Source organism: Drosophila rhopaloa, unplaced genomic scaffold (assembly GCF_018152115.1).
Source record: "Drosophila rhopaloa isolate 14029-0021.01 unplaced genomic scaffold, ASM1815211v1 contig_2, whole genome shotgun sequence".
Taxonomy (NCBI): Eukaryota; Metazoa; Arthropoda; class Insecta; order Diptera; family Drosophilidae; genus Drosophila; species Drosophila rhopaloa.
The window spans coordinates 11,920,366-11,938,216 of record NW_025335083.1 but is presented as its reverse complement, the minus strand read 5'-3'; the positions used below and the strand labels follow the sequence as shown (position 1 = coordinate 11,938,216).

Below are 17,851 nucleotides of genomic sequence, written 5' to 3'. Positions count from 1 at the left end.
ATAACTATTTAACCTTTACATGGTTAATTTGCTTTTTTCCATATTTATTTTTAAATTTTCCTTACATCTTTTCATTTATTCCTAGGGAATATACCCTATTTTTTAACAAAAGCTTCAGAGTGCCCAGGTTGAAGCCAAATGCTCCATTCGATTCTTATTTTTCTTTCTGCTGCAGCAGAATGCAATTTTCTCAATATCCTTTTCCTCGAGCTGCTGCTCCTGCTGTTCGGATTGTGGCGCTGGAGCAGTGTAAATTGAAGTTTACACTTTTGAAGGTGAAAATTGAAAACTGCAAATAAAAACGATTCGCACTTGGGGAGAGCCAAATGTAAAGTAGCTGGTTGCTGGCAGGTGACAGGCGAGAAGGACGATGCCAAAGGATATACCGGGATATACATATCCTAAGGGCCCTTTGTATTTGGCTGTCGTATTTATGCAGTGGTCATTTGTTTAGTTGGAAAGACAGGTACAGAAATCTAAACAATTCTTGGAAAAATGCAATATCAGCTGTTGTTTTTTTTTCATACATAATAAACTAGGCAAGTTATTTTACACCTTCTTTAAAGTTTAGTCGAAATAAATTTAGCTAATACATTCTTGTTTATTTTAAATTTTTAATACTAAGAATACACTTTTGTATTCTCGAGCTTATTTATTTATTTATTATGCACTGTAGAGAAAAGTAGAGTTCAGGCGAATAATAAATATATTTAAAAGTTAACTTTTTTACTAATATTAAAATCTTTGGCGTCTATTTTATTTATAATAATTAATTTCCCTTAGAGCATCCTTTAGTAATGTTATCTTAATATGTAAAGTATCGAAAGATATTTTCAATCAACACCATTTTTAAGGGTGCAAAGTATTTAGATCCAGGGAGTTGAGCCTTGGTTTCTAAAATACCTAATGAAAAGAAAACTTTAAATAATTTTCTACTGCTAACGAATTTTTCTTAGTGAAGGATTCCAGCTTGGACTTCAAATTCCACTTGTACACGAACATGGACTTGGACTTGGATTTGGTTGCGAATTCCGGAGCGGACTGACTGACGTGGCCCGTCACTCGACGCGTCGTGTTTCGGTTCGTTAGGTTTGCATTTTTTACAATCACTTTGGCAGTAGTTCCTCCAGAACGGGGCAGAAAAGTACCGACCGGAGGGGCAAGTCCTGGAGATCGGAGTGGGAACAGCACGCCCTGCTGCACTTGCTCAATAGTCACTTGGATTCGCATTTTATTTACACGACATGTGAGCGAGAGCGGACAACAATTTCGACTGAATTTATTTGCAGTAGTTAAAATAAAATGCTCGGTTTTATTTTATGCAGCGGCAGCTGGGGTTCTACAAAAAAAGCTAAGGGCTGGAGCGGAGGCGAGGTTGTTTATTTTGATTCGTATTTTATTTTGGTACTTTGCAGTGTGCCAAGCAAGGTAGGTCAGTTTTTTTGTTGCTGGGAGCTTCGGTTTGATTTCTGCGCTTGGGCCTTTGATTCGCAGCTTGTTTACAGCCAGCTCAAAGGGGATTTCGTTTGATTATATGGAAATGTGGCGGGGATTTGCTTCGCAAGTAATTGGGAATTTTTTTTGCGATATAAATCTGACTGCATATTATTATTCTGCAAATCGTTGTGGGTTAAGAGTTACGAGTTTTTGCGAGTGTAAATCGCTTTACGGGAGTTTGATCGGTAAATAATTTGTACATTGGAGCTTGCGGACTGGGAGTTTATATCAAATAAAATATTGTATTGAGTAATTTTCTTAATGAACTATGTTGAAAAAGTAAGCTTTTAATATGAAATCTTTGCAATTCATGAATGAAAATATAAAGTAATTTGAATTAGTGCAATTTCATACATGTACGAATATTTTTATTATTATTTGTCTTGTTTTTGTTATTCCCCTTTTCTGAGTCCTTTTATTATTCCATTTTTTTTCTATGCTACAATTTTAATCATATTGGATGCTCAATTTGCCACTTCACTCGCTTCACTCAATCCAATTTCCTTGGCACAAAAAAAAACCGCATCAATTAAAAGAAAAATTTTACTGCTGACTCGGACAGAAAGATAAGAAAAAAACAGAGACCATCAAGGAGATTGGCAAATTGCTCAGTCCGATGTTTCCGTTTGATTTCCATACAGCTGTCCATATGTGCTCCCATTCAAAGTTTTCTTTGGCCTGTTCACCTGTCAAAAATATGCATGGGCTTCTAAAAAAAATAAAATTAATCCATTCCTCACCCATCGAGTGCATGCAATTGTGCAGTAATATTTCTTTGCTAAAAGTTTTCCTGTTTCATATTTCTTGTTATTTCGTAGATGATTTCTCGGAGTCATGATTTATTGACATTTCCATTTACGGCTACATAAATGTTTCAACGCAAATGCCGGAAGCGATTTGTTGGTTTTTACAGCATTTTTTCTCAACCATTTTCCAAGAGTTTGTGTGTGTGCAGCTGCAGTCTCAGCTGCAGCTCTAAAATATTGCCAAGACCCCAGAACCGAGTGAGTGCAAATCAAAATGCAAAACGGAAAACCAACAAGGAAACTCAAATGCTGGCCGGGGAGTCGGAGCATAAGTCAAAAGTTGCTACTTGCTGCGCTGCTCTGTTGCTTTCTACTCTGCTCTTTGCTGTTTTCGTACACTGCAATCTTAGGAATTAAATTTATTAAAATACAATATACAGAAAGGATCATGGACAATATATTTTTTTTATGAAAATAAACATTATATTTTGTTAAAAAAATGTAAACTAATCTTTAAGCCTATTTTGCTTGTTAAATGCAATTAAAACCAATGAATAAACATTTAAATGCAAAAAGCTAAATATAAAAGTGAAACTAGAAAAAAATATGTAATGTGTATGTTTCTGGGTAATGTTGAGGTAATCCAATCCCTAACTAATAAGGTAATTTTTCTGAGTGCATGGTTTGTTTGCTATTTGGTAAGTGGAAGTCTGGCGACTGCCACGCCTTTTTCCATTCTCCATTTTCCCTCTGACCCCCAATCCCCGCCTACACAAAGAAATATGAACTGTTTTCCTTTCGCTTAAACGAGGCCTCTCCGGTCGGCAACTAGGTGAGTGAGCAGCGTATCAAAGGAAATGGTGCAAAAATATGGCACGCGGTAAGCAGCAGCCCCAAAAGCCGCCTCAAGGGCCGCCATCTACTCCGACAAACTGCTTTTTGGTAGCTGGCCAAGATACTTTTCAACAACTTTTGCCCAAGACTCGCGAGTCAAAGTTTTCCGGCGAAGCTGGCACACACAAAAAAAAACCAGGAAAATAGCGCACAAAAAAAAACTAGTGGAGAAAGGTCCTGGAACAGTCGAATGCCCGTCTGGCATTTTTGCAGTTCCCGGAATACTTTCCGTTTTTCGCCGGTTAAAGGAATGCTTCTGGCCCATGCGGCGTATGTGCGATATTTCGGTTAACTTACCCTGAGCGGAGGTGCAAGTGGTTAGCTGCGGTGAATAGCGGTCCGTCAGCCGCTTAATCACATCGATCTGCTCCAGAGTGAGTTGCACTGCATCGCGATGTTGTGCCTCACAGGGAACGTAGGCGGCCCAGAACTGAAAGCCAAAAAAATTGCAATAAATAACTATCAAGGTGATTAAAACTTACACGAAAACAAATTTTTTTTAAATTTATTTATCTAAAAAAATCATTTTTATGTGAAATGTTAGGGCTAGTAAATATTTTCGTAAATGTTTCTTTTTGATTTGGCCCCACCATAATTTAAATAAATTCTTTATGAATAGAATCGTTTTTAAAGAAACGACTATTATTTTCCATTCATTGTTAGGAAACCTTTTTTAAATAAATTAAATACATTTCGATGGCTAAAAGTGCATATTCATTACCCATATTCGTTTAAGCTCACTAAATATTAATTGAAAATGTTTATAAAGTACAATAATTTCCTAGTAACCCCATAAAAACTTTTTTTTACCTTTTCAAAAGTATTTAAAAAAGGGCGTTGCTAGTGTAGTGAACCCTATTCCTACCGAAAAAAGTTTTCAAAACTTAAAAATTATTATATACCATTTCAAAGTTTTCTTCTTAAGTCTCCACGATTTATTGTCATTTTTTGCAGCATCTGAAAGTTTTGTGTTAATTGCACATTATTACGAAGGGTGATATACAACCTCCTATAAACAGGAACTCCTCAAGAGAGTGCCCTATAAGGAGCAGACAAGAAAAAGTGAGCAAAACAGTTTCATCACGTTATATCATTAAAGGAAAATAAAAGCTCGTACGTGTCTCCGTGGAACAGAAACCAAAATGAGGAACGAGCTGGAAAGTGGCAAAAAGCGATTCGGAAAAAAGAGCAATTAAAAAGTTTTGGCTTTTTGCTCCGCACACTCGCACAAAAGCGAAAACTGAAGGAAGTCCCGTAATAAATAATTTTTAATATAAATTCGTGAGAGGCCCGAACCAGAAACCCGGAAGAACAAACCATGGAAACATACCCTATTTCTCCTCCACTTTTTTCCCCCGTGCTAAGCACGTAGTTTTAAACCATTTCTCTGGGCCGAGGCAGTAAATTAAAACCATAACAAGCAACACTCTAAATGTTCATTTGTTCCGTTTCTCTGCTGTTCTGTTTCTGCAGCTGCTGACGATGATGATGATGAGGATGGTGATAAAGTTTGGCGTAATTCATGGAGCTAAATTCGGTTTGCTCCCAGGTTGGCCGAATTGCATATGAAATATGTAAAACTTTTCAATAAACGAGTCACAGAAAAACAATTACGACCAGAGATGGACTGCTGTGTGTGGTGTTAGTTGTGCAATTGGATTTGTGCTCTCCGACTCTGGGGGGACTTGGGTCAACTCGGTTGTTGGCTCTGCATTTGTGCAATTTTAATTGCACAACAGACGAGGAAATTTGTGGATTTCCAAGCACCTGCTTTGCTCTGCTCTGCGCTGCGCTGCTCTCTCCCATTTGGCCAAATAAACACTGTACAATAACAGGGACAGCTGAAAATTCCGTTTGGGAGGCATAAAGTTTATCCACCTGAACCTGGGGAAAACCCATTTCCCAGTGTTGATTTTTAGTTAAGCTTCCCGGGCAACTCACTTATGCATACCAGCCCCGAAAAACCCCAGCTACGTTCATAGGGTTCCGGGACTGAGGGGCTTATCGGATGACCAGAGAACAGGGCATTAGTTCAATTCGGGTTAATTGTATGGACCATGCCGCACTAACTCTGTCCATTACCATTTGCGTTCATTTGCGCTCCTGGATTTGGGACTCGGAATTCGAGGTGTTTCTGTGCTTATGTTTTCCGGGTGAAATAATGAAACGCCGGGATAAATGATACTCGTGCTAATGGTTGTGTCTGGGTTCCGGCTTCAAAAACCTGTGAAAAATCTGGTTGCAGTGAACATGCGGTATATTCGTCTATATCGGGTAATTAGTTAAATTACGAGGAATAAGCCATAGCTAAAAAGTATTTTTGCAAAGGAAAAACTTCTATTTTTGAAAAGAAAATAAAAAAGAATTTTAAAAAAATGTTTTGATCCCCTACTGTGAATATATTTATGCCTCTAACCCTTTCCCATTTATCGATTTAATAAGAACTCGTTTTTTTGCTGTTTCTCTCACATTAAAAACCAAATAAAGAAATTTACATTAAATTCTTTTTTTGGTGCTTGGCGTTGAACATTTCCAGGTAGATAAGAAAAATGCCCCGACATAACCGCAGACAGAGAGCTCGGAAGTATGGGGTGAAAACTCATTTTTTCATCCGTTCTCCCGCCGCTTTGTTCGCGTTATTTTCCACGCGTACTTTGAATTTCTCTGCACAGCATGTGCCCCTTTTTTGTTAGCGCCGTTTTCTTTAATTTTTTCTGTGCAAAGCCTCTTAAAACATTTTGGTGGGCATTCAAACGGGTTTTTAGGACTGCGATGGTGTGAAATGTCTGTCTGGGCTTTTTGATTGAAGGCAACAGGTACAACGCGGCGTATGAACAAATCATTGAAACCGCGTTTCTCATGGGACGATTGCGGTGCTGCGGTATTCTTTTATATTTTTCTAAGCTTCTATACTAAGAAAAAATACTTCTTCATATTAATATATAAGCTATAAATGTATATCAAAGTTGTAATATAACATTATATGTTAATACATTGACTTATGTACATACAATTTTTGTTTCGATGGGTATATCCTTGTTTTAAAATAATTGTTTACCAACGCTTGCTTTATTTTTCTCGCAGTTATTATTATTTGTTTTTCTCGCTATTTTTCTCCTTATTTTTCTCTCAATTCCCAGCTATATGCAGCACTTGCCTTGTTGGCATATTCAATGCAAGTTGGCATTCTTTGCTTTCTCTTAGCGAGCAAAATATTTCATTTATGTTGGGGTCTCCTGCGGCACCTGTTGATGGTTGTATTATACCATTTTAGCCCACAGCCTTTCCCCGTGTTTTACATATATGACTTTACAATGGCCAAGTACCTTAGTTTGTCGGGTTGCGTTGTGGAACTTGGGGTTGGCTTTTGTGTACACGGCTTTCTGGGGCGCCTTCGAGTGTGTTTAAGAACGGCACTTTGCCATTATCCCACTGCCCCGCCCACGCCAAAATACACCTGTTTGTCGCCCCTGCAGTGCCATCGTTATCCTCATCATCGTGGCCAAAGTGTCGTCAGCGTCTCGATGGCGTCGCCTTTGGTGTTTTGCTGTCCTCGCAACGGTAGTCATCAGGCTCATCATCGCCTCCATTCCCCAGTTTCCAGTTCCCAGCTCTCAGTCCCATTTTCACCCCCACATCCTGGGCACAAAGCATATTAATATTTAAACTTGTTTGGCGGTAGCAACAGGAACAACAGCAGCCAACTCCCTTAAGGACAACATTTTGGCTTGAAGTTAATTGTGAATCTGACAATGTTGTTGTTGTGGTGGCGTTGGCCATATGCGTGATTTGTTGTCGATGGGTGGCACGTGTGAATGTGTTTGCCCTTCATGGCTGTATGTGTGTGTGTGTGTGGGATTATGCAGGCGAAAAAAATGCTTCTAAAAATACCCTAAAAGGATATATTTAGGGATAAGGCATTAGCCCTGGATTATTAAAAAGTCAATTAAATGGAAAGCACGTTCAAATTCGAAAATATAATTTCGTTTTAATTGATTTATTGAAATAAAATTGACAAAACATTTTTGGGAGCAGATGTAAAATATATATCGTGGATTTAAAGGATATTTTAGGCAGAAATCAAATATATTTGTATGTTCTTGAATATCTTAGAAGTATGTTATTTCAAGCATACTGGAAACATTTTGGTGATATGGATCACTACGAATTTTTGCTCCGTGCAAATTTGTGTGTCTCTCTGCGGTTACTTGTGCAACCTTGTTGCTATTATTGTTAGAGCATTCATATATTAAAGTCAGCAGAATACACAATAACAAATGCAGCGCCAGCTGGGACCGGAGGTTGCCCAGAGCGTTCAGATTTATGTGTGCATACACTTATAGACACATATATATTTGAATTCAAGGTCCTGCTTTAATTTTTGGACGAATTTCAATTGCAAAGCCAGCATTAAATAAATAATTTAAATGCTTTGTATTTATGGGTTTGAACAGGCCTCTTAATTAGAATTTACCACGGCAATATAATAAATATATTCATATTTGTAAAAGCATTTAATCAACATTTCAGACTCGGAACTCGAGGATTTTTGGTGTCACTTTTGTGCACAGCAGAATGCGATGAATGTGTTCGTTATGCATTTAAAATTATTTCCGCCCTTGGGCATCTCTGCATTGGATTGCATTGCGGCTTTGCAATGCATACCATAATTACAGGCAAAAGGATGGAGTAGTAAGGGAAATGGCCTGAAAGGGAATGCGAAGCCCTCCAGCTTGCGGTGAACAACAAAAACCGCAGGTCCAACACCTTTACAATCCCACAAGAATGTAACAAGCCCGCAAAACAAATCCCCTCAAAACCAGAATCATTCCGGCAAGAATAAAAATTGTATGGAGTTCTCTTTGGGTCAGGTTCTTGTCCGTTTTTTTTCATTTTGGACTGAGGTGAGAGGCTACTTCCGTTTCTATCTCTGCTTCTGAAGTCTGACCAACACTAAATACTTTCTGAAAGTAAATATAAATTTCAGGCCACTGTTGCAGCAAGATAAGCGTTTTTCGCAAAGAAGAAAAAACTTAAGAGAAATTCGAGATAGGAGACGAATTTTTAAACACACTTAAATAATTAATTTTGGAATTGTTAAGTTAAGTAAAAATTAATTTAGACATTTTAAAAGTCTTAAATTGTATTTATTATGCTCTTGGACTAATAAATATAAAAAATAAGTTGAAAAGGTGGTTTTTCTTATTGAATTGAGAAAAGCTGAAATATTGCATTATTAAAGCAAAGTTAATGTATGGTTTTTAAATAAATATTAATAAGTGGTTCTTGTCTAAACCTATCAAAATACGTATACCCACTTTAAGGGTACAGAGGCACAGAACAGCCGTAACACGATTGCGTGTCCTCCATGTCCTGCATGCCCTGAATGTCCTGGAAGTCCTGGCCCAGATTACAGCTTCGTCGTCGTCGACTCTTCGCTGTGGCCACTTCCGCTCCAAGCGCGTCCTCGTCCTTGTTTCAGCTACTGTTTCGATGTGTGTGCACTTTCCATTAGGCTGACTCTCTCTCTCGTTGTCTATGTGTGGGTTTGCGAAGGAGAAGGAGGAGGACTAAAGAGGATACAAGGAGGAAAGGAAGAATGCAGGCGGCCATGCAACCGGACAAGCGTAACACGACGTTTCCGTGTCCCGGCCCCAAAAACAGTAGCCAACTTTTTGGGTCCTCGTGATGTTTCAACATTGTTGCTACCTGTTTCTGGTCTTCTCCTCATTTACACAGCAAGGAAAACAAAATTCCACGGATCTATACATCTAGATTTCAAAATTATAAGATTATTATAAAAAGGGTTTTCATTAATTTACTAAAAGAATATAGCTTGGAGTTCAATTCTTTTGTTATCAAGTTAAATTTAAAAAACTTTTTTCAACCAATATCAGGATTTTCATCAAAACAGTATTTTTTTTAATATTTATTTTTATTTGCTTTAAAAATATACAACAAACTATTATAGCCCCCGTTTTTTCTTTAAGTATTTATCCCGATCTTTTCTATTTCTCATCATGGCGTATCCTTGGGCACAGATGTTGGCTTATGGAGGAAAAAGGATGAGCCGCTGAAAAGTCATGGCCAACCTACAAGATTTTGAGTACTTGATGGTTTAAACGTGATTTTCCAGCAAGTCTATTAAACGCTTTTTTCTCACATATCTCTTCTGCTTTTTTGGGGATTTTCCCTACGGTTTTCAGAGGCGCATTCGTTGCACGTTTGGCATTTTGGGTAGCAATTGTTGAAACATGTTGTCAACTAGTTAGTCGCCACGTTGTTGACTTGTTGTTATGGCTGTTTTCCTCATTCCATTTTTGTTGTTATTCAGTAGAGAGCGGGTTTATTGAGTTAACTTGTTTTGCCGGGAATCGAGTGTTGCTAAAGTTTTCAAATCGCAGTTGCGCAACACATTAAGCCAGAGCTATAAAAAACTATTCAGATGACAGGCGCACGTTTATGAGTCCAGTAGGAAGTAAGGATAAAAAATAAGGCTTCCCAGGGAAGGTTTATTATACAATTGATAACTCCTAAAAATAAATTGTTTCATTAATGTTATATTTTATTCGGGCTAAATTGACTAAAATATTGGTTTTTATAATAATTACTATTACTTTCTACTTCAAATCTAACGACGCAAAGATTTCATTTCAACCCTCTTTATGGCCATAAACTGCAGCTTCAGAAATTGCATAATATTTTTCACAAGGAAGCCGTCGTCTGAAGGAGTTACTCAAAGGAAGCCGCGTCAACAAGTTCAATTAGTTAACCGAGGAAACCAGAAATTGCCGCAATAACTTGGCACGCCCATCGAACAAGAAATCAAGAAGTTTTCCCTTGCTCACATGTGTGAGTGGCTATGCAAGGTTTCCCCAGATGGAAAATGAAAGGAAAATAGGTGTGAGGTGCCATTAATTTGAGTCGTATCGCGGCTGTGGAAAGTGTTAAGTTTTAATAAGCATCGCGTTTAGTGCACCATAAAAGCCAGCCCTCAGGAAAGACTGAAGCTTTACAGAGAAAAAAAATTTTCGGGAATATTAAGAATTGAATTCTTTAACTTTTATGCATTCATCTGGCTTTGACTTTATTTGTTATAAGATATTAGCCAATTGTTTTCTAATTATGTTCTAATATAAATGTCACTAAATTCTTATAGCTGAACAATTATTGGAGTTGCATGTTTTCTTCCGTGTATCAATTTACTACACACTCCCTATTTCTGTGATTACATGAGTCAGGGCTCGAGCCATTTGGCTGGGTAATTAAATTGAGTGCTGCATAATTTTACTTTGCGGCTGCCAACTTTGCTTGTAGTTGGCCAACTGCAAGTACCTGTTAGCCCTCAACACAAACACAAAATGCATCCGAATTTATGGCTCTGAAGGGAGCCAATGTAAAATGCAATGGAAAAGTTAATTTTCATTATGGCCTAAGCAGGTGGAAATTCCCGCTTTCGCTTTTCCTCCATTACCTTTCGCTGGCACATTTCTCTTTCTCTCGCGGCGAAACGTGAAAAATCGTCTTTGCGGTTGGGTTAAGGAAAATGCAAAGGGAAAAAGGGCAGTGGAAAATTCTCTGGACAATTTGAAATATTCAAGTGGTTTTCGGTCTTCCATTGATTTATGAACTTTACCCAGGTTAATCGTTTCCTACTTTCGGTATTTTCTGGCCAGTTTGCCTCATTAATCTTGGTTGCTCTGGCCACGTCAATCATTAGGAATTCCCTCTCCATTCCCAATTAGTTCAGCAATTTCAGCAGTTAAAACGTGAGCCATATCATTTGATCTGTTTACTCATTCTCCACGAAGGCACTTTAAATAAGGCCCACAAATTTCGCTGGCTTGCAATCGAACCATAAGCGAATCAATAACGACGTCAAGTGGATATCCGTCCACTCTTGGCCGGTAGCTTGGCAAAAAATAATTAAGAACCTCATCATCGGCAGCAGCAGGAGCAGCTTCAGGAGCATCCTGTTCCTGAGCTCCGTGAGTGGCTCATAATTAATGTTTTTCGTGCCTTATTCCGCAGACTGAGAGCCAAAGTCGCCTGTTGCCTGGACAACGACTTGCCGGCAGATAAAATATTAAAAGATATTTTTCGGTGTAACAGTCAAGAAGACGGGATGCCCTTATAGAGCCCTTAAGTCTGGGGATATTTTTAGAAAATCTACGAATGAAAATAAGTATTCTGTTGAAAAAAATATAATGCTTACTGCTTAAATTATTTATTTTTATTTCCTTTCTCGTAAACCCCTTTCCCGTTTAGTTTAGTAAGTCTATTATATTTTTGGTCTAATATTTTTTGAATATATTAGACAAATAGAAATTATTTTTTCCTATTCTATTTATATTATAAATACCCAATTAAAAATGAAATATGAGGCAAGCTCAACTCGCTTGTATTAATAAACTAGTTTTACCAAGAATGACAATAAAAAAAATCCAATTAAAAGTCAATTCCAAATCATTGTTTTTGAATAAAAGCCTTTCAATATTTTTGTGTCTTGCTGAGTTTTGTTCAAACCGTATTTCAACAAACAACTTGTTAAGCTAAATATATAATTGAATGCCCGCAATAAACGAAAGTACCCAATTTAAAGCCCCGACTAGAGTATTAAACTGCCAAGTTCAGTTTAAGCTACGTGCAATAATAATTCCAGGTGCGCGGCTAGAGGTGTCCTGAAAGGAAGAGCGGCCACTTACCTGTGCTGATATGCGTCCCTTCTTCAGTCGCGTGAGGTCCGTGTGACTCCAATGGCTGCGACCCCAGGGCATTACATTGCGCAAATCCTCATCAAAACTGCGGATGGCGGGCGGTGGGCGGTGGACGGTGGGTGGGGATAATAACACAAATTGGTATTAAATATTAATTGCATTTCTATGTGATGGATACTCATACTTGAAGTCATTGAGTTTGTTGTGCAGGAACTTGCGAATATTCCAGGGTAAATCGTTATGCCCGTCGATTAAAGGCACTTGATCCAGCAGCTGAACAGCCACTCGCAAACGCTCCTCAAAAGGGGCACCTGTAAATGGGTTTGGCGAACTATAATGGCGATAATTGGAACAAATAATCCGCGTTCTTTTCTGTGTTCTGTTTTTTATATTCCATCCCAAATAAAAATGTTTATAATATAAGCACTTCAATTCAACTTGATTTCGAATTCGAATACTTAAATTAGCTTAGATGGTGCCTGTTATTTTGGTAAACAAATTTTCATTTTTTTAAATTTGATTGAAGTGAATAAAGTGGAGTATATTACTTTACAATTTCGTTTACAAATAAAAATATTTTATTTTTACTTTTACGGGGGGAAAGATTGTTTTGCTAGGGAATGAATAGATTTTTTAAGATGCTTTTGAGTTTAAATATTACTATTTCACTAAAAAATGTTAAGTTCAAACAAATTTTTAAGCTGATTCATTTTTATAAGATTTTTAAATTTCATATTAAAAGTAAGAATAATAGATTCTTAAATCATCTGTCATCTATTCGACTATCTGATATTACATGATAAACAGTAGTATCTCAATCTCTATCTGCCTGCAACAGCATCACTTGCTAACTAACTTAGAGGCCTGCCACTAAGGACACCCACTTGCTGGACTTGCTACAGAGAGTTACTGCAGGGACCGGCCAACGTGTCGAATGCGTTAAGGTAATTGATTTATTGTCTATCGAGTATGGAGTGTCCGTGTCGGTGTCTCAGCTTTGGATCTGTGTTGGGATGCTGTGATGTTGGGACGTCGGGGCTTGGGGTTCCCCGCTCGGAATCGATTCGATGCGATACTCACTTGCTGCCACACGTAGCGCCAGTGGCACGGCCACACTGGCAGCGCCAATTATCAGTAGGATGGAGCTCACAGCCAGCCAGTGCTTGGCTGCATCGAATCCTGCAAGTTTCCAGGACGAGAAGATATTGCAGGAGGTGGCGTCATCAGCATTCATGATGGCCAAGGGTTCCACATCGATTGTTGTCGTTGTTATTGGCAGTTCAATGCCAAGTCGTTTGCAGCATCGTTGTCATCATCATCATCATCATCGAGATGGTGGTTCATTGTTCATTGTTCGTTGTTGTGTTGCATTTTGTGTGTGTGCAAATTGCCGTGACAGTGGCATTGATTACAGCAGCAGCAACAACAATGGCAGAAAAGCATCAGGAAAATCAGGAAAAAAGCATCAGTGCAGGAAAGCACAGTGGCATCATCATCCACATCAACATCAAGTTGCGGCGGTCGAGAAGGAAGCAAAAAAGAAACGATAATAAGGAAATATGGTTAGTTAAACGTTTAAAATTGAGTTGCTTTGTTGGTTTTTGGTTACACAAAACTAGTAAGGGGCAAGACATCTTCAAGTTGTTTTTTGCCCTCGAGATCCCAATAAAGTTAAGTCCAGTTCGATCAAGCAGAACAACTTGTTGGATATGTGCTGAAATTAGCTCACAGGGAGGACTCGGATTTTGTAATTCAAGAAACGTTTCCCTTGCCGGGGAAATGTTTTGCTAGCTGCTTTTTTTTTTGGTAAATGTAGTTTGAGCTCCTAATACAATCGACAATATAAATTTTTGTTTTTGGTATCATTAAAGAAATTGACTTGTTGACAAATAGAGGTTCCCTATCATTTCTGGTTTGATATTTTATAAACAATTTTTATTATTTGATATACAAATTTTTGTTAAGTGCTTTCAAATAAAACTAAAATAAATAAAATAGTTTGAACTAAAAAATAAGTAAGACACTGTATTTATCTTGTCTCTCGATAAACTTGAATGAATGTCTATGTCGGATTATGCAACATATATTATTAAGAAGCTAAAATTTAAATGTATAGTCATAATTTCGAATTTAAATTCAGCTTAAAAGCTTTTGTATCAACTCAAACATAACAATAAGACATTCAAATTAAATCCTATATAATATGAGCTTCGGATGTTCGGCCTTTCAAACAAAAGCATAGAGTATGTAATGACAAGACGATTCGACTGTAACTAATACTTCACAGATTCCGTATTGTTACTAATTACTTCATACATCGAATGACTTACAAGATATGTAGGTATACACCCCCCCACTCATTGAATGAAAATATAAGCCACATGATACTAAAGCAAAGCTGTTCAATGGAAATGCAAATCTCATTATACGATTTCACTTATGCCGACTATCAATGACGTCTGGTAATTTGTAATTGCAAACCAAATTTGATTATGCAACTAAATCCGATTGATAAGGGCGAATGTAGATGTGTGACTAACGCTGAAGCTAAGCAAATAAGCCAAGTGAGGCGAAAAACTAGCTGGTGCTCTGTAGATTTGGGATTGAATTCGGGCTCGGACTCAGCCAGCAGAAAGAGCGATGGCTGCAATGTATCCATTTGATTACAGTGGCCGGCACTTGGGCGACTCCAAAGTGAATTACCGATAAGCAAGTGGCAAATGAAAGGCAATGTGCAACCTAGCGAGAATCGAGGGTACGTTGCTACATGAAATAGAAATGTGTGCACTGAGGCAAAAATTATATCTAAATTAATGTATATATTTAATTAAGGATATTCATTTCAAGCTGTATAAAATGCTCAAATGCATCAATATAAATTACTTTTAATATATAATGAATTTTCTCGTTAAAGCAAGTTTATTTATGGATAATTTGATAGAGCTCTTTTTGTATGATAGTGCTGATCACTAAGGCAAAATATAATTTTTAAAGTATGCATTTAATAAAGGAATAAATTTCTGTATTCTTTATATTAATTAAAAGATGATTGGAGCTGATTTTTTAATGCCATGCTAAGGTTTTAATTTAATGACCGAACATTTCTTTGTCACTTTTGTTTTGCCTACCAACAAACTTTAATTAGCTAATCACATTTATTAAGAGTTTTCCCTTAGAGCAAATCTAACATGATATGAAAAAGTCAAATTTTTTATAAACAGCAGTTGACCATGACATTGACAAATCAGCCTACAAACTACTAAGCCAAATTTGAATTTATTATTAAAGTTCTCCGATTGCGATTATAATTAGATTCTTAGTTTTCTGCCAGTGTAAAGAGTCCGGTTGGCAGCGGCGGCACCAGCGATTTGCATAAATTTACGGGGACAGGACATCGTCCACAGTTACGCAGTTTTTGACTGCTAACGAATTGCAGTTGCCAGGAGACATGACGAGGATGGGAATAAGCTGGAGACTGATGATGATGACGGGGATGGTGATGGGATGGAGATGACTATGACGATGACTACGTTGCCGCCTGCTGATGTTTCTGCTGATGATGATGAGACCAAAGTCACACGGGCATTGGCAACGTTTAACATTTAGCAGCCATGTTACATGAAGCGCAATCAAACGGCTAACGACTAAATGGCAATGCCCCCAGGGGGCGTGGCACAGCATCAGCGAACGGGTAGCGGAATATTAAGTGCAATGTCATGTACAACGTCTGGCACAACTACCACGCAAATACCGATGCATACAGCTCGCAAAGAGACAGCGAAACGTCATAAAATTCCATCTTAAATGGGTATTTGAAATTGACCGTTTCGATGTAAAGGCTTAGAGCTCCAGTAAAATTTCGGTTTTTAATGCAATATTAAATCTTGGCAAAGATGTTAAACCATACAGTAAAATTAGCGCGAACAAATATTAAGGCTTATGTAAGTTTTAAATTCGCGGATAAAAATGAACAAATTGATTAAAAATGGAAAGCGACTAAAAGAAAGAAAGTGGAAACAATTACAAAAATGCCTTGAACTTATTTAAAAATTCCCAAAAAAAAAAGTTCAAGAATCTTTTAGTTTTTTTTTGGTATTATTGCATAATCAATAAACTTATACTATAAATATTTCTTATTTTCTCCTGATCTTTTTTTTGAACTGCTTGAGTTGGATGATATCTTATATAGTAAATACTAACTCAACAAAACTTATAATATTAACAAGTAAAAACTAATAATAAAATAAAGATAATTCATCATATTGTTTAGTATTTAACTATTTCTCCATTTAGAATTAGCACAAAATAAGTTTTTTTATCTAATAAGAAAATACTTTTGTAGTAATCGGACTTGTTTTGTCTATTGATTAGACTGCGCAAAAATTACAACGAAGAAGCGCTGCGAACATTAATCCTTTTTAAAACAGTACGCCCGAAAACACAATCCGCAATCCCCTGTACTTACGGAACGAATTCGTGCCGGAGCTGGAGGATCCCCGACTGGGACATTGTCGGTGCTTCCACGGCATAATGCTCGTGACGCTCGAGTGGAGCTGGTGGTGTTTCTGCGGCGTAACCGAACCCGATCCGCCTGCCCCGCCCACCGCAGCACCACCCACGTGGGCGTGATAATGGTGCGGATGCGGATGGGAGTGCGTATGCGGATGCGGATGGTGTAGAGATGTCTGGGATTCGCGTTCTTTGAGGCCATGTCCGATATCGCTGTCGAAGGAGGTTAGCGTGAATGTGGATGAGGCTGCGAGGCCCAAGCCACCATTTGCCATCGCCCCACTCGGAACAGTATTTGCCGACATTTTCTGATACGGCACACGGCAGCCACCGTTACCACCGGATGAGCCATCGATGTTCACCAAATTGCCAAAGCTGCGACTATTAATTGGCAACGTCCAATCCATGCTGCTGGTGTGAAAGATTGCCGGTTGCTGTGGGGTCTTCTGATGTTGCTGTGGGGTCTGGTGTTGCTGTTGCGTCTGGTGTTGCTGTGGGGTCTGATGCTGTTGCTGCTGCTGCGGGAAACTGAGCAGCGATTGCGAGAAGCAGCGACATCGCTGCTGCTGAAAGTGCGCCATTTGTTGCTGGTGGTGTTGCTTCTGCAGGTAGCGACTGTAGTGGGCCAAATGTCTTGCATAATCGCTGCTCGGCCCAATGGTATTGTATTTCGAGGATGCATTACCACCTGGCAGGAAGCACAGGCTGGGATCCGATTTCTTCGAGTGTGGCGAGAATATCTCGTCCTCCTCGTGGGCGGCAAATGGGGTCGGGGGCGGGTTGGTGGGCGTGGCATTGTTGGGTAGCTTGTGCCTGTGATTATGGGCGTGGCCAGGCGGTTGGCAAAGGTCTGGCTTCACCTGATTGTTGTTATTTTGGCAAATGTTGCTCGCGTTGTTGCAATTATTGCTGGCGTTGCTGTTGCAGTTGCAGTTGCTGTTGCTGCTGCTGTGATTACTGGTTGTGGTGCACTTGAGCAATGTGGCAGTGCATTCATCCAATGCCGATTTAGTGCAATCCTGCAACAGATCACTGCTGCACAACTGCGACAAGTTATTATTGTTGCTGCTCTGCTGCTGCAGCTGCTGTTGTTGCTGCTGCAGATGTTGCAACAATCGCAGGCTGCGCATGCTGCCGTTGCGTTTCATCGACGGCGGTGGCGGCACAGGTGGTATAACATCCACATCCGACAGGCTGGGCGTGTCGCTCTGGAAAGAGAAAGATGGAATTGAGTATCAAAGCTGTTGACAAAAGGGAAATCGCATTAAATCAATATGGACATGAGCAGCTTCCGGCGGAAGTAACCCCACAACGTGCCTTAAAAAGGATTCAACTAGGGATAACTCTGATTTACTCTGAGCTGATAAAAAATGTGAAATGCTCTTTCTTTAAGAAAATTCATAATAATATGAAAAAAATAATAGGTAAAAGAATTTTGATTTACCAAGATTCTACAAGATTACTTTTTACTTTAAGCTAATTTCTTGG

The 17,851-nt window shown here is 38.6% G+C and overlaps 1 protein-coding gene across 2 annotated transcripts in view; it reads right to left on the bottom strand.

Moving 5' to 3' along the window:
* LOC108043750 overlaps positions 1 to 17,851 on the bottom strand; it is a 130,365-nt gene that overhangs the window by 32,917 nt on the left and 79,597 nt on the right. For both annotated transcript variants that reach the window (XM_044460506.1, XM_044460507.1), the window contains exons 7-11: positions 16,320 to 17,571; positions 12,935 to 13,033; positions 12,039 to 12,165; positions 11,843 to 11,939; positions 3,435 to 3,567 (exon numbers count right to left, since the gene is read on the bottom strand). In XM_044460506.1, the coding sequence (XP_044316441.1) occupies positions 3,435 to 3,567; positions 11,843 to 11,939; positions 12,039 to 12,165; positions 12,935 to 13,033; positions 16,320 to 17,571 (1,708 nt within the window). The remainder of the gene's footprint in view (positions 1 to 3,434; positions 3,568 to 11,842; positions 11,940 to 12,038; positions 12,166 to 12,934; positions 13,034 to 16,319; positions 17,572 to 17,851) is intronic.